Source organism: Vidua macroura, chromosome Z (genome assembly GCF_024509145.1).
Source record: "Vidua macroura isolate BioBank_ID:100142 chromosome Z, ASM2450914v1, whole genome shotgun sequence".
Lineage (NCBI taxonomy): Eukaryota > Metazoa > Chordata > Aves > Passeriformes > Viduidae > Vidua > Vidua macroura.
In genome coordinates this window covers 79424306-79448589 of record NC_071611.1, presented here as the reverse complement: position 1 = coordinate 79448589, position 24284 = coordinate 79424306, and the positions used below count along the sequence as shown (strand labels likewise).

Genomic DNA, 24284 nt, shown 5'->3' with positions numbered 1-24284 from the left:
TAGCCAAAGGAGTTACAACTTGGTTCCTAAAGAACAATAGAATTACCCTCAGTCCTGAGTGAAAGTATACAAATGCCAAAAGAAGGTAGCCCTCAAAAGCCAAGGACTGTAAGTTGATGCGGGCTTAAGCCCGATCAAAGAAATAGAGGAGGGATTTGTTATGAATAGTTTCCAGGTATTCCCCAGAAACGTGGTCAGGGCTTTCCTAGTTCCCATGGCAACACTAAAAGACCGATATTGAAATGCTAATTAGCTAATTGCTCTGTTTGTTTTCTTTAAACTACCTGGGAACAACCGGCCCCCCACCCCTCCACGCTGCCACTCTGAGACTAACATGCAAATAGAAACCCCTTAGGATCATGGGAGTATTTTTAGGAGATAAAAATGAATATAAATCAAAAACTGAACACAATAGAGGAGTCTAGATAAATGCCCTAGCTGAGGAAGAGGGAAACACATCCCCTGACTGGTTTTTAACCATCGCCATCACCTAAGAGAGAACAGACTATATTAGGCTCTGAGAAGCAGGGAGATAGAGACAGAGAGCCCTGGTGCTGCCACCATGGAAGGAGCGGGGACAGCTGTTGTTCTGGACTTCAGCAACAGACTCTGCACACCACGCCTCCTCATCCTCGGGCCACCGGTGTGCCACAAGGAAAGGAGAAAGGACAGCTGCTGCTCGGGACTCCAGTGACCGACTCTGCACGCCGCCTTCCTTTCGGCTGCCTGGGAAAGCTACGACCGCGGGGGCGAGCTCTGCGTCGAGCCCCCTGCCCAGCTGATCTTTTTAATAAAGAGCTGAACATTAATAAAGGCATTAGCCCTGTTCATTTCATTCTATGCTACTTGCATCTGCACAATTCTTAAGCAGGATACTTGCTGTTCCCTCGCCCCCCCCCTCCTTCTCCTCCCACATCTTGAAATTCCCTACTCAGTTCAAATTCTTATTTCCTTCAATGCTCGTTTTGATGAAGACCTTTTTATTTATTACAGGTGGGAACATGATCCTTGAAAGAGAAACAATGTATTGGTCAATGGGTGGGCAGTTAAGGTTTGAAAGGGGAACAATGCATAAGGGAGCTGTTGTTGGCACGGGGTCGGTATCGGGAGCCACCGCGGCTTCATCTCACGCGCCGGCCATGTGTGAGCTGATGCTGTAACTGGGAAAATTCCGCTCCTGCGCAGGAGATACAAGGCCTGGTTCTGGGCTGGAGGTGTGAGAAGGACGAGATGCACACCCTTTTGATCCAGGGGAAGTCCTGGAAGTGCACTGCCTACCTGTCCCCCCCACACCAAGCACCACGCTCCATCTCCCTCTCCTGCTCAGTGGATTTTTGGGAATCCAGGGGTTGGTATGTATTATTTGCCACTGGAACTAATGGAATAAATTTGCTATGCAAGCACAGTTGTGTCTTAGATTATTTTGTGCATGAGTCTCCTCCTGGACCTGTAGCAATGACCACCAGGGACCTACAGGATACTCCTACCCTCCTGTCAATCAATTCTGAGACATGATTTAAATATGTCAAAGAATTGGGAGTAATGTTTAGCCTGTGAGTTTCAGCAAAGTATTGACTCTGTCTTAGTTGCATGGATACAAACTAGTAAGTGAGATTGCTGGGTGTGCAGGTGTTAGGGAAGTGATTCCCTATGCACCGAGTACTGAAATAAACAAATGCCTCCTTTCTAAGGCTGAGCTGGCAGCAGGGATCAGGCCCTGCTTGGTAACTTTCGTTTTGGCAACTTCTGTGAACAGGTAAGAAAGGTCAAAATGAAACCTTTTCCAGCTATTCCCCTCTGCTTCATCTTTTTAGATGCCAGAACTCTGTGCCACAGGTGGCCTGGCTGTGTGCAGAGCAATGCAGCCCCCACAAACCCCTTGATTTCCCCACAAGCTGCCATGCCTTGTTCCCAGGTGTGCCCAGCTCTGCCAGCAGAAAGAGCCCGCAGCGCAGTGGGCACCGTGCCCTGCCCAGCCAGGGCTCTCTGGCACAGAGCAGCAGCAGCAGCTCCAGCGCCTTTCAACCCACTCCTGCCTTGGCTTCTCCTGGGACACAGAAGCCTCTGGAAATCAGCATCGCCAGTCGCATTCCAGCTTGGAGCAGCTCCTGCGGGCAGGCAGATGCTGCCAGTTTGACTGCTTCCAAAGGGGAAGAAAGGCAGAGATGTACGTGCTCAGGAGCCCTGGGCATATCCAGGAAACGTGTAAATATGTGGGAGATTTGTGAGGAATTATTTCAGCTGTTATGCCAACAGTGCCTTCTCTCCTGGTTCTGTGTGTTCTAGATGAGTAATGTAACAGTTGGCTCTCCCAATTAAGAGGTAGATAGTATGTGGATGTTACAATGTATAGTGATGTTATTGTAATATATCCTCCCATAGCCTTATTTGCCCTCCCCCTTGTAACAGCCTTGGTAGTCAGGGCTTTTGGGGAGGGTCGGCTTGTGACCAGGAGGCGCGGTGTAACAACACCTGACCTCCAATCAAGATGTAAGAAAGTAATCTCCACCAGTGGACAGCAGAGAAAGAGTTGACTGATAAAACTTTAGAGGGGCTAAGGGTATAAAAGGCAGAGAATCTGTTTTGTAGATGAGCTGCTCGTAATGGTCATAGAGACTCCCAGTGCTGCAATTTTTCCTTATTCAGTCCTCTGTTAAGGTTTATTAAACCTTTAACATTTTAAAAGTGAGGGTCATTTCTCAGATGTGCAGTGCTTTGGGCTATTATATTAGTCAGGTTTCCTTTGCTTGAGTCCCATCTGAGTGCTTCGTTGGGGTACAGGCTGTAGGTGCTTGGTGCGCTCTTGGAGTTACTCTTGGATCCCTTGAACAGCAGGGTTTGGCCCACAAAGGGAATTTGTGCTACTTTGTGACAGAGGAGAACTCCCCAGGCTATTTAGCGTTTGCTGTACAGATGGTTGGTTATTGCTTTGCATCAATTCACAGGCCAATATAGAGGGTTTGCATTGTGATGTCAGGGCATGGTTGCCATGCGGTCATGGTGACATCAGAAGGTTGCTGTGGTGCACAAAAGGCCTCAGCGTCAGAGCAGCCCTAGGCCTTGCTCAGTGCAGGATGCTCAGTGCATCCTCCTGGTTGAGGCACGTGTCAGTGGGCAGCTGCACACTGACAAGAGCCTTGTTTTTTCTCGTGTTGGAGTGAATCTGCGCAGCAGTGCTACAATGATTGAGCAATTTGCTGCTGCATTTGTCACTGTTTACGGCGTTTCTTATTCTGCCTATTACCTGACTAACCTGGCACGTAAGTAGAGGTTTTCCCTGGGTGTAACCGAACCTGGCTTTTGTATGTCTTCCTGCTCTTAGTGACTGAGTTATTTTGAAACAGAAGGAGCATTAGGGTGCCACTGGTTTGGGAAAGCTCCTGTCAAGAGGTTCAGCTAAAAAGGGGGTGTCTATAGGCACAGGGGCAGCATTTGCAAGGGAACCTGCAGGGGTTCTGGTCCCTCCACGGGAGAGTCTGAGGCAGCAGAGTCTGTCATTTCCTCAGATTGCTGGGACAAGCAAGACAGCTTTGAAAATGTAAACTGGAGAACTCCTTGGAAGGCCTTCTAAAAACTCTGCAGTTGTTCCCAGAATTCAGAGAAAGTTTCTTTCTTTCTACATTTTGTCATAAAAGGATTTGACTGCCTAACTTGACCCTTGTCTGAGTGCTAAAATAGTGATTCCCTTTGCAATGAAATGCTAACTCCAAAGCAGTGACTATCTGCTCCTGAACCCTGGAGCTGCTGCTGTGCTGCGTCACAATAGAGCTGCCACAGCTCAGTGGAATTTTGGGGAAGCTTTTCTGGACAACTGTTTCCAGCAAGTTAATGAGAATTAGTTCATACAATTGATTAAAAAAAAAAAAAAAAAAGGTACTGGAAGGAGAGGATTTTAAAAGATGTGTTATCTGTTCGGTAGAACAGGAGCATTGAGTGTGAAAGAACAATTTACATTTTCTTGATCATGTTTATATTAATTTACTGGCTAAACAGGCCAAAGTGTAGGCACGACCAAGAATATGGTCCTGATCTCTTGCTGGTTGCGTGAATGAAATGTGTCTCCTGGAGGGATGTTATGAAGCGGAAAATACTCTCTGTTTGCGATTCTTGTTCTGTGGGATTCACCAGCCCAGGCAGTTTTCTGACAGCGTCTGCTTCATTTTCCCTTGCCCACTACAGGTCACGTGAAGCATGTATTCAGCGGTGCTGATGCTAAGGTGAGTGAGCAAGGAACATTTCATCTTGGTGGTGTTTAAGTATTGTAGAGTACGCTGTGAGCTTAGCCAGAACAAGTAGACTGTACAGGGCCAGCCATGCAGGCCGAAAGAAAAACCAATTTCATTCCTTCAACAACAAACACATAGGCAAATCTGGGTATTTCCTAATTTCCGTCTCAGAGCCTTGAAGACTTACAAACTAAGATTTGCAGAGAGAATATTGCTTGTTAAAACCAAACACGGAAGAATACTTAATAAACAGCAATTTCCTATAGAGTTCAATTAGTGCATTTTAATAAAGCCATAGTGACTTACACTTTCATTCCAATCAAACATCAGGAAACTTCCTAAGAAGATGTGGTTGTACAACAAGAAGGACAATTTAAAATTGTGAATACAGTATTTGAAGTCAAAGGGGCAAGTTTGTGGTGGGGGAGCTGCGTGGGCCCAAAGGACCCAGGGGTGCCGGTCAAGAGCAGCTGAAGGTGGGCCAGCGCGTGGCCAGGGAGCCAAGAAGGCCAAGGGTGTCCTGGCCTGTGTCAGCAAGAGTGGGGCAGCAGGAGCAGGGCAGTGAGCGTCCCCCTGGGCTGGGCAGCGCTGCGGCCACAGCTGGGAGTGCTGTGCCCAGTTGTGGGCCCCTGTGAAGCAGAAAGTCCTTGAGGGGCTGGAGCGTGTGCAGAGGAGGACACGGGAGCTGGGGAAGGCTGTGGAGCGCAAGGCCAAGGAGGAGGTGCTGAGGGAGCTTTAGCCTGGACAACGGGAGGCTCGTCAGGGCCCTTCAGGCACACTTCCATAGATCCATAGAGGACAGCGCTCACCCCAAGGCCTGCTTCCCTGCCAAACATCCCTGCTCTGCATCCATGTGCTTTAGCCACCTGAGCAGGTGACACTTCCAATTTGTGGTTTCTTGGCTTGCTAGGAGGAGAAGCCCTGCTGATTTTCTCTCTTCCCAGCAAGCAAAGATGCTTCTGCACAAGCTTTCCTGCCCTTTTCCTGCACCGAATGGGATTCTGATCCACTTTTAGTTTTCCATGTCTGCCGCAGCAATAGCAAAGGCCTTGCTGGCTATTTCCTACTTTTCCATTTCACAGCTTTCAAGAGCTAAAAGCTCCCTTGTGCAGAGGCTCTGTGCCTTGCAGATAGCAGCCAGGGAGGACTATCAAATTCCTAGGCAAACAGAGTTCTGTTGAATTAGCCCATTTTAATCTGGCCGGATTGACTTAGATTGCCATTGCTAAGAATGCTGATGATTTCTCCTTCAAAGAGGTGGTTGTAGATGCCAGGAGAAAGGAGGTGCTAAACGATAGGTAACGGCCTGTCCCTCATGTTTCTCTCTTGCCACAGATGACAGAAGCAGCAGCTGTCTCCGCCCCGGCTCCCTCTGCTCCTGGAGAAGAAGCCAAAGAGGAGCAAAAGGAGCAAGACGACCACAAGCCTGCAGCTGTGGTCACAGCAGAGCCTGATGCTTCCAAGAGAGTAAGTGCCAGTTGTGGCTGGTGCTGTCTTTAGTGCAAGGCAGAGCTGCAAGTTTCTGAGCAGCCAGCACTTGCTGTTGCTGGCTGAGGATGCTGAGTGCTGGAATCCCGCAGGACGCGGCCATTTCCTGCAGGCAGGGACAGCTAGAAATTGGCCTTTGGCCTGTCACCTTGAGGCACCCAAGAGCTGGGGGCTGCGGCTCAGCTTCTGCCTGCTTGGCTCAGTGAAGCTCTGTCTCTGGGCTTCTGCAGGGCCGTGGCCAAGGGCACAGGTGCTCGTGCTGGAGGTCACAGGGCTTTCTTTAGTTGTTTTCCCTTTGTGCAAAGGTGTGTTTGGCTTGTGGAAGTGTTCTGCAGTTTTCTGGAGCAGTCCTTCACTTGTACAGTCTCTTTTGGCTTTTGATAAGCTGCAAGGAGATATTTGCGTTGTCCATGAAGCTGGGGCAGGCCATTCTTGTGGGGTGAGGCCAAAGGAAGCAAGTGCCTTGTAGGGAAGGCTTCTTGCCAGGCAAAAAGCAGAAGGGGCGAGTTTCTGTGGATGCGTTTTGGGATGAAGCCTGCAGCTTTGGGAATGGCATTAGTGCCTCGGGTGGGGGTGAAGCTGCAAATCCTTGACTGCTGTCTTGTGTTGCTGAGAAGAGGAAGGACATCTTGGAATTGTGGCTGCTGTATTTGACGTCAAAGGGGCAAGTTTGTGGTGGGGGAGCTGCGTGGGCCCAAAGGACCCAGGGGTGCCGGTCAAGAGCAGCTGAAGGTGGGCCAGCGCGTGGCCAGGGAGCCAGGAAGGCCAAGGGCGTCCTGGCCTGTGTCAGCAAGAGTGGGGCAGCAGGAGCAGGGCAGTGAGCGTCCCCCTGGGCTGGGCAGCGCTGCGGCCACAGCTGGGAGTGCTGTGCCCAGTTGTGGGCCCTTGTGAAGCAGAAAGTCCTTGAGGGGCTGGAGCGTGTGCAGAGGAGGACACGGGAGCTGGGGAAGGCTGTGGAGCGCAAGGCCAAGGAGGAGGTGCTGAGGGAGGTTTAGCCTGGACAACGGGAGGCTCGTCAGGGCCCTTCAGGCACACTTCCATAGATCCATAGAGGACAGCGCTCACCCCAAGGCCTGCTTCCCTGCCAAACATCCCTGCTCTGCATCCATGTGCTTTAGCCACCTGAGCAGGTGACACTTCCAATTTGTGGTTTCTTGGCTTGCTAGGAGGAGAAGCCCTGCTGATTTTCTCTCTTCCCAGCAAGCAAAGATGCTTCTGCACAAGCTTTCCTGCCCTTTTCCTGCACCGAATGGGATTCTGATCCACTTTTAGTTTTCCATGTCTGCCGCAGCAATAGCAAAGGCCTTGCTGGCTATTTCCTACTTTTCCATTTCACAGCTTTCAAGAGCTAAAAGCTCCCTTGTGCAGAGGCTCTGTGCCTTGCAGATAGCAGCCAGGGAGGACTATCAAATTCCTAGGCAAACAGAGTTCTGTTGAATTAGCCCATTTTAATCTGGCCGGATTGACTTAGATTGCCATTGCTAAGAATGCTGATGATTTCTCCTTCAAAGAGGTGGTTGTAGATGCCAGGAGAAAGGAGGTGCTAAACGATAGGTAACGGCCTGTCCCTCATGTTTCTCTCTTGCCACAGATGACAGAAGCAGCAGCTGTCTCCGCCCCGGCTCCCTCTGCTCCTGGAGAAGAAGCCAAAGAGGAGCAAAAGGAGCAAGACGACCACAAGCCTGCAGCTGTGGTCACAGCAGAGCCTGATGCTTCCAAGAGAGTAAGTGCCAGTTGTGGCTGGTGCTGTCTTTAGTGCAAGGCAGAGCTGCAAGTTTCTGAGCAGCCAGCACTTGCTGTTGCTGGCTGAGGATGCTGAGTGCTGGAATCCCGCAGGACGCGGCCATTTCCTGCAGGCAGGGACAGCTAGAAATTGGCCTTTGGCCTGTCACCTTGAGGCACCCAAGAGCTGGGGGCTGCGGCTCAGCTTCTGCCTGCTTGGCTCAGTGAAGCTCTGTCTCTGGGCTTCTGCAGGGCCGTGGCCAAGGGCACAGGTGCTCGTGCTGGAGGTCACAGGGCTTTCTTTAGTTGTTTTCCCTTTGTGCAAAGGTGTGTTTGGCTTGTGGAAGTGTTCTGCAGTTTTCTGGAGCAGTCCTTCACTTGTACAGTCTCTTTTGGCTTTTGATAAGCTGCAAGGAGATATTTGCGTTGTCCATGAAGCTGGGGCAGGCCATTCTTGTGGGGTGAGGCCAAAGGAAGCAAGTGCCTTGTAGGGAAGGCTTCTTGCCAGGCAAAAAGCAGAAGGGGCGAGTTTCTGTGGATGCGTTTTGGGATGAAGCCTGCAGCTTTGGGAATGGCATTAGTGCCTCGGGTGGGGGTGAAGCTGCAAATCCTTGACTGCTGTCTTGTGTTGCTGAGAAGAGGAAGGACATCTTGGAATTGTGGCTGCTGTATTTGACGTCAAAGGGGCAAGTTTGTGGTGGGGGAGCTGCGTGGGCCCAAAGGACCCAGGGGTGCCGGTCAAGAGCAGCTGAAGGTGGGCCAGCGCGTGGCCAGGGAGCCAGGAAGGCCAAGGGCGTCCTGGCCTGTGTCAGCAAGAGTGGGGCAGCAGGAGCAGGGCAGTGAGCGTCCCCCTGGGCTGGGCAGCGCTGCGGCCACAGCTGGGAGTGCTGTGCCCAGTTGTGGGCCCTTGTGAAGCAGAAAGTCCTTGAGGGGCTGGAGCGTGTGCAGAGGAGGACACGGGAGCTGGGGAAGGCTGTGGAGCGCAAGGCCAAGGAGGAGGTGCTGAGGGAGGTTTAGCCTGGACAACGGGAGGCTCGTCAGGGCCCTTCAGGCACACTTCCATAAATCCCTGCATAATAGTGCTCAATACAAATGCTTTTTTTTCTGGAAATATCTTCTCACAGCATTCAAGTGCTTTTGACACTTGATTTGGTCACTCTTTCATCTTTTGGTTTCTCCCTTTGTTAGTTGGACATGTCCTGTTCAGTTTCTCATTTTTTAGGAAGGGAAAGCTCTTTTCCTCCATGTTTCCCGTCCTTTTCCAGCTCTTGTCGATATTCTGCTAGCTTTTTCTTTTGTAAGGTGACATTTCTGGAGGATGCAGTATTTTTGCATGAGATCACTTTGTTTGGGACAGCGAGCTTGGTGCAGAAGGAGCTGTTCTGGTGCCAGGCCAGTCAATAGGGCCTTGCACTTCGCGTTCATATTGACAGTACCTCCGCCTTTTTGCAGCCCAGGGAATCAGTAAATGTGGTGTTTGGGAATTGAGCAGGAAATCATTGCTCTTGGGTTCCAGCTGGTCCTCAGAGATCAGAGGAGCTGGAAGGGGCTGGGCTTTATTTCTGATTACAGCCCCTTTAGCACTCTCAGTGTTGTCAAGTCCAAGAGAAGCACTTGGCCGAGCACAGATGCTGCAAGAGTGCCATTCCCAGTGCAATGCTCTGGATCTGATTGCATTCCATAAGGACCTAAATGCTCCAGATTCCCTGGGAGTGTGGTTTATTGAAGCAACAGGAGAGCAATCTCAGGAGTGCTGCTGATCAGGGCAATGGCTACCAAGTGTGTGTAGCAACAGAAACGATAGGAAAGAGAGATTATAAGAGTGAGTTCTATCTATCTATCTATCTATCTATCTATCTATCTATCTATCTATCTATCTATCTAATCTATCTATCATTTGCATAATTGAATCTTCTTGGCTCTGGTCCAAAGTAGTTGGAGGTGCAAAGTTCACTTAAAGCATCCCTTTCAGGAGAGGATTAGAGACACGTTCTGTTGACCGATTCTGAGCAGGCAGAGCTGTTTTCCCCTCCAGATATGGTGGGGTTTTTTTTCCCCTCAGAGCTGTTTTCCACCTCCAGCCTCTTCTTCCTGAAGCCCCCAGTTAATTTTTTAATTTTCTGCCTGTCCCAGAGAGGTGGAAGTATTCCATGTTTTAGGTGGTGAAGAGAACATGAACTCCAGAAGTGTCTCTCATAAAGGGTGAGCTCACCCAGGAAGCCACCTGCAGAGGCAGGATGGAGCTGTGGGACTGGGCTGGATGTCAGTCACTACTGAAAGACAAACAGGACATGGCAGGAGCAGAGGGAGGCCCTCACCAGACCCCTGAGAAATGCCACACCTTCCCTGTCAGCTGCCTGAGAGGCTGTTGGAGCTTCAGCCCCAGATGGCCCCTGATTGTAGTGCCAGGGTCACTTTGGAATCTGTGCCTCCCCACGGGCAGAGAATGACCCAGGAGAGCAGCAGCACAGTGCTCTGGGAACGTGTGAGCCCATCAGTCCTTGAGTCTTGGCCCACAAATGTCGTATGGAAAGTTGAAACCCATCTTCTCTTGCTTTCTGTGCAGATCCTTCCAGAGAAAGAGCAGGAGCAGATTGTGCTATCAGAGATGCCATGCCGGACTCAGGGAGAGCTGAGAGCCCGAGAGCAGGAAGAGCAGCTCAGGCAGCAGGTGGAAGAGCCACAGGAGAATGGCCAGGTAAGCCAGACTCGCCAGGTGTCAGAGGGAAAGGGCAGGAAGAGGGGCATAAAACAGAGCTCTTGGGAGTGAGGAGGCCAGGAGTCCCAGAGGCACTGAAAGCACAGAGCCTTGGAATCTGCAGGGATCAGCACTGGGACAAGAGGGTTCCATTGGAAGCAGGTGTGGGTAGGGAAGCAGAAAGAAGTGGCTGAATAAATGTGATTTTGAGGCTGCAAGAGGAAAAAGCTGAGCCTTATGGCAGCTCCCAGTCACTTGCTCTGCATTTGTGTGTACAGAATATCAAGGCAGAGCCACAAGCAGAGCTGCCCGAAGCTCAGAGTGCCATCACAGAAGTGAAGAAGAGGAACCAGGAAGAGACAAGAAGAATTCAAAAGGAGATGAATCTCCATCAGCAGAGGGGTGATCAACAAAACCAGGTGACTGAAAGAGTGGCAGTCACTCCACTTGTGAAAGATCCTCTCTCTTGTATTTTACAGAACTTGAAGGAACAGCTGGACACAGACTTTCAGAAAGCTCACGCTAAGATCATGGCAAGGGAGAAGAGGCAGGAGGAAGAAATGAAAATCATCAGAGAAAAACTTAATCCCCTCCCTCAGGCTCTACAAAAGCAAGTGAGTGAAAGAGGGATAGCCACGGCAGTCACCAAACTGGTGGTTTCTGCCCTTCTGGCCTTCCCAGTGCAGAGCAGCAGGGAGCGGGGTGATGCCTCTGAGTGCCATCCTGCTCTAGTGTGTATCACAGTCACTCAGAAGGACATTTCCTGGTGTGCTGAATCTCAACTGCTGCCCTGGACAGTGGGACTTGTCCTTTGGCCTTTTGGCCAGCAGTCATCCAAATTGATTCCTGCTGGCCTGTTCCTGCTCTCCTTGTTTCTTGAGGTGTTTTTACAGGGGAATATGGTGACCCAGATGGAGGATTGAAACAAGCTGTCTGTATCCCTTGTAAATCTGTTCTTTCCTCACAGTCAGTGACTCCTGACTGACAGGGACAAGCTGTAGTCTCTGACTGCTTTGTACTGTTTGACTCGAGGTGCAAGTGTTGACATCTCACCGGGCAGCCGGCAAAGACTTCCGGCAAATGAGTGGCACTGAAGAGCCCCGAGGCTGGCGTGAGGCACAGGAAGTGTCCCCACCAAAGGTGCTACAGGTTGGGCATGACCTGAAGATGGTGCAGGAAAAGAGGACACAGTGGGGGGAGGACGAGCACTTGAACAAGGAGCTGCAAGTGTATCTGAAGCCCTTGGAGGGGGAAAGGAATCCTTGAGTGGAAGTAGAATGGTCATTGTGGCAGTGATCCTTCAGAAAATCCATGAAAATGGACCATGAATCTGGCCATCCACTCGAGTAGAACTAGCCTTTGGTTTTGACCCATCCAGTTTGAGAAGTGGACATCAGAAAAAACCCACTTAAGAGCCCTGCATGTTGCTGACAGCACCTTCCTAAGGGCTTGCATTTGAAATGGAATCTCAGGCTAATCTCTGCCAGCCACCTTTCTGAACATAAACTCATTTCTTGTCCCAGATCTACAAGGGCTTTGTCACCAAACCTGCTGCTGCAGCAGCATGGTTTAAAGGAGCCTTTGCTCCCCAACCTGAGAAGCGGAGCCGGGGCGGTTTGTTCATCTCCAGTGCTGACCCAGCTGCTGCTCAGCAACAGGAGATCAAGGATGACTCCCTGGAGCTACGGAGTACGTCTGCTGTATTTCTTGTCTGAGGGACAGTCTATTGTGTGCAGGTGCCAGCATAGCTGTACCAAATGTTTTTCCTGAGTTTGGTGTCCCAGGGACATTTAGAGACATTTCCCCACAGGAACTGCTGTAGAAAAGCAGTCTCTGTGCTGGCCACCTGTGCTGCAGAGCTGTCTGCCTCGTTGTTGTTGTTACCCAGCCGAACACAAAGGGTTCAAAGCTCCAGGCTCTGGGTCTGCCATTTGAATCTCCTGGAAGCTGGGATCTCTGCTTTAAAGTGAGCATCTTGCATTTTGTTTCCCTCAGGGAAAATAGTGAACATGGAAAATCCCGTGATGAAATACACGGAACTGGAATATATTGGCAGAGGGTGAGTCCAACCACAGTCACTTCTACATAACCATGGGCCAGGTGTTTTTCTGGTGGAATATCTATGCAGTGTGAAGTCAGAACAGCTGCAAACAGACATCTATCCCCATGTTCAGACACTGGGGATAGATTGTCCCATCTCTCAGTGCTGCTCCGAATTCGTGAGTGTGCCCAGAAGGCATTGGCAGAGACACCTCCATGCTGCCAAGTTCTTGCCTGCAGCAAGGAACAGGACCTGGAAGATCTCCTTGTCTCTCAAGTGTGGGACAGTTCTGTGTTAATTTCCTGAGCATTTTTGTATATCTCCAAATCATACAGCCACACTAATAAAAGGGGAAGAAACATGCTTGCCTGAAAGAGCAACCTACTCCCTGATAGCTGTCAGATAACAGTTCTCAGGAACATTTCTTTCCAAAAGATTGCTGAAGGAAATACTCCATGGTCAGGATAAAAACTGCACAGTTTAGAACCTGAAACCCAAGATGAAAGAAGGAGCTCTCCTTAGGAGCTGAGGCAGTAAACAGCAACACTTCAGGGACAGGCCCAGTGCCCATGCACTTAAAAGGAAAATGCATCATCTGCCTTTGGGCAGAGCCTGCCTGCATCCGGCAGGTTTTAGGCATTTGCAGCTGAGATCTCCTCTGTGGACTGGCTTTCACTGCAAGATCTAAATGTCTTCTCCTTTCTTTGCTGCTTTTTTGTTTCTAGGACTTTTGGAGATGTTTGCAGAGCACTTGACAATGCCACAGGAGAACAGGTAAATGTCAACATCTCCCGCAGGTCCTCTGGTGTGAGCAGCTGTGGCTGGAGCTTTGAGTAGAGCTGTGCTGAAAAGGCACAAGAAGCACAGACTGCTACCAGCCTGCAAAATACATTTGGGACAGTCTTTGTCCTTCTCAGCTGCCAGAAGGAAGGCAAGGAGGGCAGCAGTTCCTTTCACAGAAGGATGTGCTCATTCGCTCTCCATTGCTAAAACAAAGGTGGTGCCTTTGAGCATCTCACTGCTCTTTGGGGCTACGGCTTCAGAGTCCTGAATTCTCATTTCTGCTTGCCAGCAAATGCATCTGAAAGTTACTGGTAGTTCCTTAGCCACCTGCAGTGCTGCACTGGAGAACTGCACGTAGGGAGAGATCTGCACGGCGTCCCTAAAAGCCCTAAGCCCTGCCCATAGCCCGAGATGTATCCACAGAGTATTAAGGCATGGATTACTTCTTCTGAATCCCAGACAAAGCAGCAGGGAGTGTGCTCAGAGCTTTGTGGGTGATAGTTGAGACACCACAGTTACCAAGTGGACAAGGCAAAACCTCAGTGGCCACGTGTCCTGTAAGTGGCCTCCAAGGGAGCAGAGAAATGGGCTGTTGCAATGTCAGTTCCTAATTACTGCAATGCCCAATCACAAGGCAGTTTGGCACAGCTCGGCTGTGGCATTGCAAAATCACTCGCTCCATGTGCCTTGTGGTCTTGTGCCGCCAACTTCTCAAGTTACTGATTTTCAATGTCATTTTAGGTGGCCATAAAGAAAATAAATCTCCAAGAACTGAGGAAGAAGGAACTAAGAGTCAATGAACTCATGCTCATGAAGACAAATAAGAATCCCAACCTGGTCAACTATTTAGACAGGTGAGTTGTTGTGAATGTTTGTTTACATATTGCAAACATGCAAGGTAAAATTCCACTTTGTTCACTGGCAGAAAATAGAGCTGTAATTATTGGTTAATTATTATTGCTCTGCTCATCTCCAGTGGATGGGAAGAGAGTGCATCTTGTCTGCATGAGTCTTCCCCGGTACACAGAGTTCTAAAATGATTCAAAAACCTGCATCACTCATATCTTACTGAATCAATAGCCTGTAAATTCACAGCCACCACATTGTTTTGGGGCTTGATTTTTTTCAAGAGTCCTCTTACGTCCAGATAAACTAACATGGATTTCCCTTGGATTGTGTCCCCTCTTTTCCATTGCTTTGCGTGCCAGGAAGACTAGGTGCTTATTTCCAGAAACACGCAGTTTGACAGGTTTTTGATCTGTTCCTAACCTGCAGTTTTTACTTGCTGGCTATTGAAGACATCTCCTTTTTTCACAGCTGTGCCTTTCTTCTTGAGACAGATTGCAAACAATGCACAGCCTAGAGGGAATGTCTATTCCTTTTATTCTATCCTTGTCACAAAGGGACTTGGAAACAATAGTCAATCAAGAAAACAACCTAGCCATGCATGTCTATCTCCATGCTCTTGTTTCCTTCTTTCAGCTACCTTGTGGATGGGCAGCGCTGGCTGGTCATGGAGTACATGGACGGAGGCACTCTGAGCGATGTCATCAGCGAGACCCACCTGTCTGAAGACGAGATGGCAGCCATCAGTCGGGAGGTCAGCAATCCCACCTGTGCTGCCCAGGGCTTGGGCAGGATTGTCTGGGAAACAGGGCTCCGACCTGGAGTGATTTCATGTGCCAAGCTTTGTTTCTGTGTTGCTGGTATGCTATGGGCAAGTAAAAGCCTCTCAAGTGAAATGCCTGCCAGTGCCCCTGCACTCACAGCAGTTAGTTCTAGTACTCATATCTCCTACTGTTGTATTCTCGCTCTCTCTCTTGTATTTGTATTTGCTGTTCTCCACCTTGCCTCCCTAAACTTTCATCTCGAGCCTGTCTGCACTGCATTCCTTGCCTGTAGAAGCAAATGTGCTTGTGGCAGCATTTGAAATGATCAGCAAAGAAAAAAGAGAGACTCATTTCTCTCAGTCCTCAACTGAAAAGGACACTAGTGCAGCCAAAATGCTCTTTGCTTCAGGAAGGTGACTGTTGTGATACTTCCAAGTCTGTGCTGAGGCCAGCAACAAAACCTTTGTCATGCAGCCTCCCACCCCAAAGTGATCCACTTCACACCAAAGGGAGGGACTTTTTCTTTCTTGGCAAAACCCCTCACTTGTCCTCTGCATGGAGAAAGCACATCCACAGCAGCAGCAGCCATGCTGGCTGGTTTGCAGGGGACAGTCTACAACAACAGCAGGTGCTGTTGCTCTTTCAAAAGCTGACATGCCTTTCCTTAGAAAGATCCTGCTCTGCAAGTGGTGGAGCAGCAAGCTCTTCCTCGCAATGGCACTCTGTTCTGCCATTACTCACCATTCCCCTGCAGAGGGAATCTTTTAGAGCTGTTTCCTTTCTTGTATAATGAAATCACATCATTAATTTTTGCCCTCCTGTTTCTGTTTTCTCTCTCAGTGCCTGCAAGGCCTGGATTTTCTTCACTCGAACCTCGTGATCCACCGAGATGTGAAGAGCAGCAACATCCTTCTCAGAACCGACGGCTCTGTCAAGCTGGGTCAGTGTATTCTTGGTCAGGTGCAGCATTCCAGGGACGTGGGCTGTGGGGCTGCTTTGAGTGATTTCCAGGTTCGAAAAATTGGTGTTGGTGGCAGTGCAGGGCCCCCCACTGTGAGCTGATGACACAGTTGCAACGTGCACAGAGGTATAAGGAACCACGAGAAGTCAAGAGTGGCATTGCTCTGTGTGTGTCCCTTCCAGAGGGAGGGAGCTACAATGTAAAGCTTCAGGGGAATGCAGGCCACTGCTGTGAGCAGCCTTAAAAAAAACCTGGGATATTTTGGAAGTAGCCAATTCCATTCTTCCTTGGCTAAAGCCCCAAGGAAACCAAGCGTGGACAGTTCTCCAGGAGACTCATCAGCACATTCTTAGACTGAGAGTGGGGAATTCTTTTGCTTGATTTCCTAACTTGAGCTGGCTTTCATGGTTTGTTGTTTTCTCCACAGCTGACTCTGGCCCCTTTGCTCAGCTCACCCCTGAGCAGAGTCGACGGAGCTCAGTGGCCAGCATTTCTGGGTGGATGGCGCCTGAAGTGGTGACAGGTCAACCATGTGGCCCCAAAGTGGACATATGGTCTTTTGGAATCATGGGCATCGAAATGGCGGAAGGAGAAGTTCCTTACTGGAATGAAACTCCTGTTTCGGTAAGGTGCAAATACTCACTGATCCTGCTTGTCTTTCTCACCTGTCCCATGGTCAGTGTGCCATTGGACAAAATCCCATTGCCATCTGCTGGCACCACTTCCACCAAGGTCCCCTTCTGAAAATGTCCCTGCAGCACATCAGCATCTGCTGTCGATTTGGTTGCATCAGAAGGGAAGAGGAAGGTAACCAGTTCAGAAACCTAACCAGTTCAGAAACCTGCCATTTTGGCCTCCAGGCATGCCTGACATTTCTCATTTGCTTTTTGATCCCAGCTTCTGTTGCTGAAGGACAAGAAATTTTCAGTGGAGAGTTTAGACATGTGATAAATAGCCTGAGAAATGGAGGTTAGACCTTCCCAGTTTCAATTTTATAGAAAAAGAAAAAGAAAAAAAGAAATAGAAAAAAAAAAAGAAAGAAAAAGAAAAAGAAAAAGAAAAAGAAAAAGAAAAAGAAAAAGAAAAAGAAAAAGAAAAAGAAAAAGAAAAAGAAAAAGAAAAAGAAAAAGAAAAAGAAAAAGAAAAAGAAAAAGAAAGAGAAACAACCACCAAAGCTATGCCCAAGTAGTTTTGTGTAGGAGCGACGGTGGGTAGGACAGTCAGGGTGGACAGAAACGAGAGATCTTTGAAGCCAGGTCTTGGAACTTTCGGTTTATTGCAAAGGGCGTGGCTGCAGGGGCCCTGTTTGGAGCTGCCAGCCACAGCTCGGAGCAGGCCCAAAAGAGGAGCCCAAAAGAGAGACCTGAAAGAGCGAGGAAGTTCTCGTTACAACCCAATAAATCTTCTTCTATGCTGAATATTCTAATTGTCACTAACCACTCTAGTACAAGGTACAGATCCTATAGCATTTACTTACAGCCTATAGGAATCATTACATTACCATACTGTGTTACATTTTAAACCCTAAAAACTACTCTTTGCACCCCTTCTGCCAAGCTAGTAGGGCCTGCTCTGACCTTTGGACCTGTCTGCAAGCAGAGGGTATTGTTTAATCAAAAGGGGATTACCTTCAGCCAGCCATACCATTGTTTTCCAGTTGCTCAGTAACTAAGGCTAGTAACTATCTCAAAGCTTACTTTCATTTCAATCTCGCTTATAGTTTCCATATTCTAAAAATCTTTTGACAGGCAATCATATTTAGAAGGTTTTCCTGTTTCATCTTCCCCAACAGTTTTGCTTTCTTGTTCTTTTTTTAACCACAGCACATCCATTTTCTCCAAACTATACCATCTTTTCCCAATCCTGTGGGTCTTCAAAACTTTCAGGCTTTCAAATCATCTGTACATTGTTCAGTCTTGCGTGTGGGTGGCCTGGATAAGTTTAGGATGTGTTTTTCTCCGACTGCAGTTAGAATTGTACACTAAACTCTTGGCTGTTTCTGGGTACTTTAACAAGTTGATGAGCTTGCAGCCAGGTGCCCGGGGCTGGGATCCAACGTGGGCGGTTGACGCCGGTGCTGTGTTCCTTTACCACAGGAGCAGGGCCATCCCTGGCTTGCACAATTCTAAGGACAGTGAGGACTCCAGCTCCCCACCATGTCCAGTGGCTGAGCTCAGCTGCAGAGAGACAGGATAAAACCCTCTTTCTAACATCTGATGGTGTGGGAAAAGGAAAGAAAGCTGCCATAATTATTTATACTCAAGGGGAGTGTGTTTGCTGTTTCAGGCTTGGAAATTTTCCTCTGGCTTGAAGAGGATAATAACAAAGTCTTTTTGGTCACCATCTATTTCAGTGCCACCAGCACAGAGCTGTTAGTATTGTGATGGGCATTTTTATGGAGACCAGGCCACAGCCTGGTGCCATGGAGAGCCAGCCAAAACCTCCCATTTCTTACCCAACACTTTCTGCGATGGGGACACCATTAATGCATTGATTGAGTATCCAAATGAGCAGAGGGTGACCATAGGGATGGCACTTCTTCTGATTTGACCTTGAAAAGTTTTCCTTTTGCCACATAAAGAAGCTGAAACTTGCAGCTGAGAGACAGAGCTGCAGGTGGCTCCTGTGTGCCTAAGCAGGCATTTTCATCCCAATACATTTGTGCAGGCATCTTAAACTGTCTGTGTTGAATATGAGATTGCAAATGTTTGTTTCCTTACCTGAGGAATACCTGGCAGATTTCCTTTCTTGCCTTCCACGTACCGCTGTTTTCTAGAAGAGGACAAGAAGTTCGATGAGTTTTGGTTTATGACCACTGTGCTTAAAGGGACCAACAAGCACTGCAGAGATGACTTTCATGTACTAATCCTTGGAAATAGCAAAGTTAGTGTAGCAGAGTCCTTCTTCTCAAAAGATGTCAAGCTGGTGCAAATCCTCTGAAAAGGAAACATGCTTTGCTGATGTAGTTCCCACTAACTAGGTCAGTCAATGAAATCAGCTGCCAAGGCAAGATCTGCTGAATGTTGGAAAAGCTGTGGCTGCATCGGGGTTTGGGTTTTTGGTTGGTTAAGGAAAGTCATCTCTGGGTCTCTGCCAGGGCAGAAACTGCCCTGCACAATGGAGCTTAAACAATGGGATCTGAGAGAGCACTTACAGATGGGAAAGAAGCAGCTGGAGCCTGGTGTTTCCTTTTCCTGCAGGCTCAACTCCTGATAGCCAGAGGAGGGAGACCAAAGCTGCGGCAGCCCAACCTATTCTCGCCTTGCCTGCGTGGCTTCCTGAGCTGCTGCCTGCAGACAGATGAGGCATGGCGCTGGTCTGCCAAGGAGCTCCTGCAGGTAAAATGCAAAGGGGCTGCAGGTGAAAGAGTGTCTGAGGGATGGGCTCCTCCTCCAGTGAGGTCCAAGGCATCAGATGAGCCCCCGTTCCTCCTCACCTCCACTCTTGGTGCTGTTCAAATGAAAACAGTGAAGAATCCTAGACTGGGCTGGGCTGGCAGGGCCCTGTGAAGATCATCTGGTCCAAGTGTCCTGCAATGAGCAGGGACATCTTCAAAGAGATCAGATTGCTCAGAGCCCTTTCCCACCTGACCTGGAATACCTGCAGGCATGGGGCACCTACAAGCTCTTGGGACAATCTGTGCTGGTGTTGCACCATGCTCTGAGTAAACAAGTTCTTCCTTAGACCTACACTTGATCCCCATTTTGTTTAAAAATATTTGCCCACATTCTATTGTAATTGGCCATGTTAAAAAAGAAGTCCCCCATTTTCTTCAAAGCCACTCTGAAGTCTTGGAAAGTGGCAATAAGGTCTCCCTGGGGCCTGTTCTTCACAAAGCTGAATAACTCCACCTCTCTCCGCATTTCCTGAGAAGACAGGTGCTCTGTTTTCTGGCTGTTTCTGTCACCCTGTTTTGTAATTTGGTGGGGTGTTCCATTTTATCGAATGGCAAAAGAACTGAAGTAGAGCAATGCAGGGTACACAGCCATGAAATGGTGGTGGAGGAACCCAAGGAAGCCAGTCCTGGCAGAGCAGTCTGGAGAGATTTGGCTGTGGGCAGGAGGGGCTGTGTGGGGGCTCACTGTGAGCCTCTGAGGGGCCCTGGTTTGTGCCCCCCACCCCACCCTTAGAGGTTTCTGGCACGCAGACAGGGGCAGCTGAGAGGGACTTGTCCCAGCCCCATCTGCTGCCTGGCACGCTCAGGCAGAGGGGAACTGGCCCAGGCTTACTGCCAGGCTGTGTGGCAGAGAGGGAACTGCAGCAGCCAGCGCCACTCGGCTGGCCCTGCTGGGAAGGAAGGTGCCATCCAGCACAGGAGGGGCAGGGCATGGAAAGGTAGACACTGCTCTGTCTCCCTGTGGAAATTAGCACGGTGCCTGTCTCTCAAAGACAGGGACCTATGTGGGTCATTGGAGTTTCCTGAAAGGAAGAAACCCCAGGGACAGAAAGCACCATTTCTAGAGCACTGGCAGGGCAAAAATCCCAGCTAGATGAAGACAACACAATAAAGAGATGAATGGGATTCTGGGCCAGGTTTGCCTGTGATGGCAAGGTCCTGCACATAAAAGATGGAGGTGCAGATGGTCCCATTGGTCCTCTTTCTGCATCTTTCTAGGAGCCAGAGGAATCCTCTGAAATACTGAGCTTGGAAAGTCACGGTTCATTGGTTTTTGTTGTTTTTTTTTCTTTGGGCAGCATCCATTTGTAACACTTGCTGAGCCTGCGTCCTGCCTGGTGCCACTGATTGTTTCAGTGAAGAAGAGGAAGGAGACAAGAATGTGATAATCACATCAGGACCATTACCATTGACTTAGAGTAGGATTGTAGGTTAGGGTTAGGGTTAGGGTTATGATTAGGGTTAGGGTTAGGGTTAGGGTTATGATTAGGGTTATGATTAGGGTTATGATTAGGGTTATGATTAGGGTTAGGTTTAGGGTTAGGATTAGGGTTAGGGTTAGGGTTAGGGTTAGGGTTAGGGTTAGGGTTATGATTAGGGTTAGGGTTAGGGTTAGGGTTATGATTAGGGTTAGGTTTAGGGTTACGATTAGAGTTAGGGTTAGGGTTAGGGTTACGGTTAGGGTTAGGGTTAGGATTAGGGTTATGATTAGGGTTATGATTAGGGTTATGATTAGGGTTAGGGTTATGATTAGGGTTAGGGTTAGGGTTATGATTAGGGTTAGGTTTAGGGTTACGATTAGAGTTAGGATTAGGGTTAGGGTAAAGTTAGGGTAGGATTGTCTAATCGGACTTGGAACAGTAGGATTGGAAATGAATAAAGTTTCTGAAACCACACCTCACCTTGAAATCCCTTCTTCCTCACTCTGTGAATAACCTCGAGATTTCCATATGAATTGTCAGTTGTTTCCAAAAGGTGGAAAGTGACACTTATGGAGTCTTTGGCACAGTGTGAAAGTGGGGAAGGCTCTTCTTCATTCATCTTCTCCAGACCACGCTGCCTTTGGAATACGGCCCACTGGTCTGTTTTTGTCCAGCTGTGGTACTTCTATTTGAGGCAGAAAGGGCAATGACATCTGCAGGAAAAACCAAAGGGGGAGTGGGGAAGCCAAACTATCCTGTGCTGATGCAGGCCTTCAGCTGTGACTCCAGAGCATTTGGGCACTTGCCACTTGGATTTGTATCCCTAAATGCAATGTCTCTGGCTGGAGGAGAGCCTTGCTCAGCTGAGAAAGCAGCAAGATCAGAGAGGGTGCTCTGAAAGGTCTCCTGCGGTGCAGAGCTGTCAGCGACTGTGAGGTGAGAGCGGGCCCGGCCTTGCCCGGGCTGGAGCCGCAGCAGAGCCCTGGCAGAGCCCGGAGCAGCCTGAGCCTCGGCAGAGGCAGGCTGCCAGGAGGCCCTTGTAGCTGCAGGAGGCAGCAGCCCGGCCCTGCGTGCCTCTTCCTGGTGTCATGAATGAGGTGTCATATGTCAAGTTCAATAAACTGCAAGATTTAAACTTTAGCAGCAATTTTAATTGAGGTATAAAAAAATATAAAATAATAATAAAATCAAATATAATGAAGTAGTTTCAAAGAGAAATTTGGCAGTGGTTCTGATAAAGCATAAGCAAAACCAACCGGGGGACAGGGAGGACCTCTCACCCTGCCGCACGTACAAAAGGCAAAAGAATCCAAGCACAACTTTTATACTGTATGCTAATACATATTCATCAATAGTTCCTGTAAATCTCCTCCCAGTTTTGATTCTTGAAGTCTACGTCACCATATTACACAGCGCATGTTCCCGTTGTTGCTGGGGGTCTTCTGGACTCTTCAGGGGTCTTCTTGGATGAAGGCCGATGGTCTTCCTGGCTGTCCTCTGAATAACCTGGCAGGTTGCGCATGCACATGGAGCTTGGTGTTACATGGTGTAAGCATTATGTTCCTGTTTTGGGTTCTCTATCTGGAATTATATCCACTGCTTTGTCTTCAAGGCTGTTCTTGCCTAAGAAGAAGTTGCCTGGACTTTTATTTGTCTCAATGTCGATTCCACTCTTGGAGGTTTTCCCAACTTTGTCCTTCCCAAGGCCGTTTGTGCTAAAATATCTCAATACTCTATCCTGGATCTTATGAACATCTGCGAACATCTGTTTTGTGATGCTAATGACATATCCCTTTCCCCTATTACTTTTTAACAAATATTTTCTAAAATATCAATATAGTTACAATTATTAGCACAAATCATCTTCATTTATCACATCTCTATCTGGCTGTGAAGGTAGAGGGTCAAAGCAAACTCCCTTGCTTCCTCCCTGAGCCCTGCCCAAGAGGAGGATGAAACCAGATGTGCCCGCACTAGAAGTTCTGGTAGCTTGTTTATTCAACAGTATAAAATCTGGGCCCTCTCACAGCAAAGTTGGCAGCCTGGCCTGAGGGTGGGCGAACCACATAGGAATTCCCCGTTACTGGGAGTGCTTCTCCAATCCTTTGGTGTGACAGGGCATCCCCAGCTGACGTGTGTGTCAGGACAATGGTCAAGTATTAGGGTAACTGGTGATGTGTCTTTCTTCATCCCTACAGGCAATCTTTTGTAGCAATAATCGGGTGCATTGCTTAGCTTATCCTTCTGTACTTCTTTGCTGCTTTGCCCTACAGGAAATGACACTTCTTCCTTAAGTTGGTGTGGGTGTCTTTGGTGCTGACCCTGCCAGCAAGCCATTCCCTTCAGAATTGGACTCGGTACATCCCTTCCAACACAGAACACTCTGTGATTCTGTGATCGCTTCTACAAAGTTTGCTCAGAATGACTTTCAGCTAAAACACTTGAAACTATTTGCTGAAATCAGAGTTGGTAGATAGTTCTTGATGGTAAACAATGGAGGGAGAGAACAGCTTCATGTGGTTTTTTTGGGGTGTTGCTCCAATTTTGTGGGTTCCTCCCTCCATTTTGGGATATTGCACCTCCGTTTTGGGGGTCTCCACCCAACGATTTTGGCTTCCACTCCTTCCACTTTGGGGCCCCCCTTTAATTGTGTGCACCCCATCCCCATGTTCCACCCATGCCCAGCATCCCCAGTGTGCACTGAATGGCCAGCAAGGGACTGGGGAATGCTGGGACCCACAGTGATGTCAGCCATCCCTCCTGGTTACACACAGGACTCCTCGGCCCTTTTTGGGGTGCCCTGGAGTGCCAAGGCCACGGTGAGGAAATGTCTTTGCTGCCATGCTGTGCAGGATCTTGCTTGGCTCATTATGGCCTCATGTCCCCTGTGAAAAGAAGTGATACAGCACCAGCACCAATCTGTTTTCTCTCTAACTGGAAACAGCTATTCTGAAACAGTCTACAACAGCATTTCAGTTTACATAACACATTATGTTTCTTACTCCATCATGTCACACGATTAATTTGGGTGAACTAAGTTTTTTCCTAACCTATTTCTGTGTTTGAAAAAAAAAGACCTTGATATTAAAGACATATGAGTTTCCCTCATAGCATCAGGTATTACTCCTTTCCTATTAATGAAGTCTTTGAAGATATCCAGTTCATGCCACAAAACATCTTGATCTTCCTTGTTGCTGTCAGGGATTAATGAATATATAAATCCAGCAAAGTTATTACACTTGTTCCACAGTGCCTTTAAAGTACATTAACTGATGGCAACAGTTCTAATTGTTAATATTTATTGTACCTTGATTACGTAAGTCATTACAAGGTAAAGAGTTCCTCTGGCATTTTATTAACTGAAACTGCTTGCAAGTTAAGCATGCATACACTCACTGGTCTCATATGGTCTCAGTCTCTGCAGATTTCCAAATTACATCGCTCACATTAGTTCTTGCTGGATGACCAGGGCACTGTAGTATGGAGCCAACACACTTCCATACTCTTCCAAGGCATTTAAAGCAGAAAATATTGCACCTATCCTTTCAGATGCTGTCTGCTAAGCCTCACAGTTGGCCAGTTCTCACAATTTTTAAACTAAGCCTCACAGTTGGCCAGTTCTCACAATTTTTAAACTAAGCCTCACAGATGGCCAGTTCTCACAATTTTTAAACTAAGCCTCACAGTTGGCCAGTTCTCACAATTTTTAAATTAATCTCCCACTTCTAGTCTAATCTAGATAACACTTTATCTTTTGTTCTCATCTTAGATGCATGCTTCACACACTAGCTTTCTTTCTGGATCAGAAATTCACCCATTCCTTATCTTCTCCCTGCTCATTGTGAACAATTTTTGGTTTGGTTGAATTGAATTTTTCCTGCTATCTTTTCCTTCTGGGCATCAGCTGTAGTTAACTTTTTTTGCATTTGTACCAGTC

The 24284-nt window shown here is 48.3% G+C and overlaps 1 protein-coding gene across 1 annotated transcript; it reads left to right on the top strand.

Annotated features, from left to right (window-relative positions):
- Window positions 1-2997: 2997 nt before the first annotated feature.
- Window positions 2998-20367, top strand: LOC128822420 (serine/threonine-protein kinase PAK 3-like). Its single transcript, XM_054004121.1, has 10 exons — window positions 2998-3013; window positions 4180-4217; window positions 10087-10134; window positions 10413-10748; window positions 13700-13812; window positions 14441-14558; window positions 15409-15508; window positions 15957-16153; window positions 18730-18867; window positions 20225-20367. The coding sequence occupies exons 1-10, from the start codon at window positions 2998-3000 to the stop codon at window positions 20309-20311; spliced, it is 1191 nt and encodes a 396-aa protein (XP_053860096.1). The 3' UTR covers window positions 20312-20367.
- Window positions 20368-24284: the final 3917 nt, after the last annotated feature.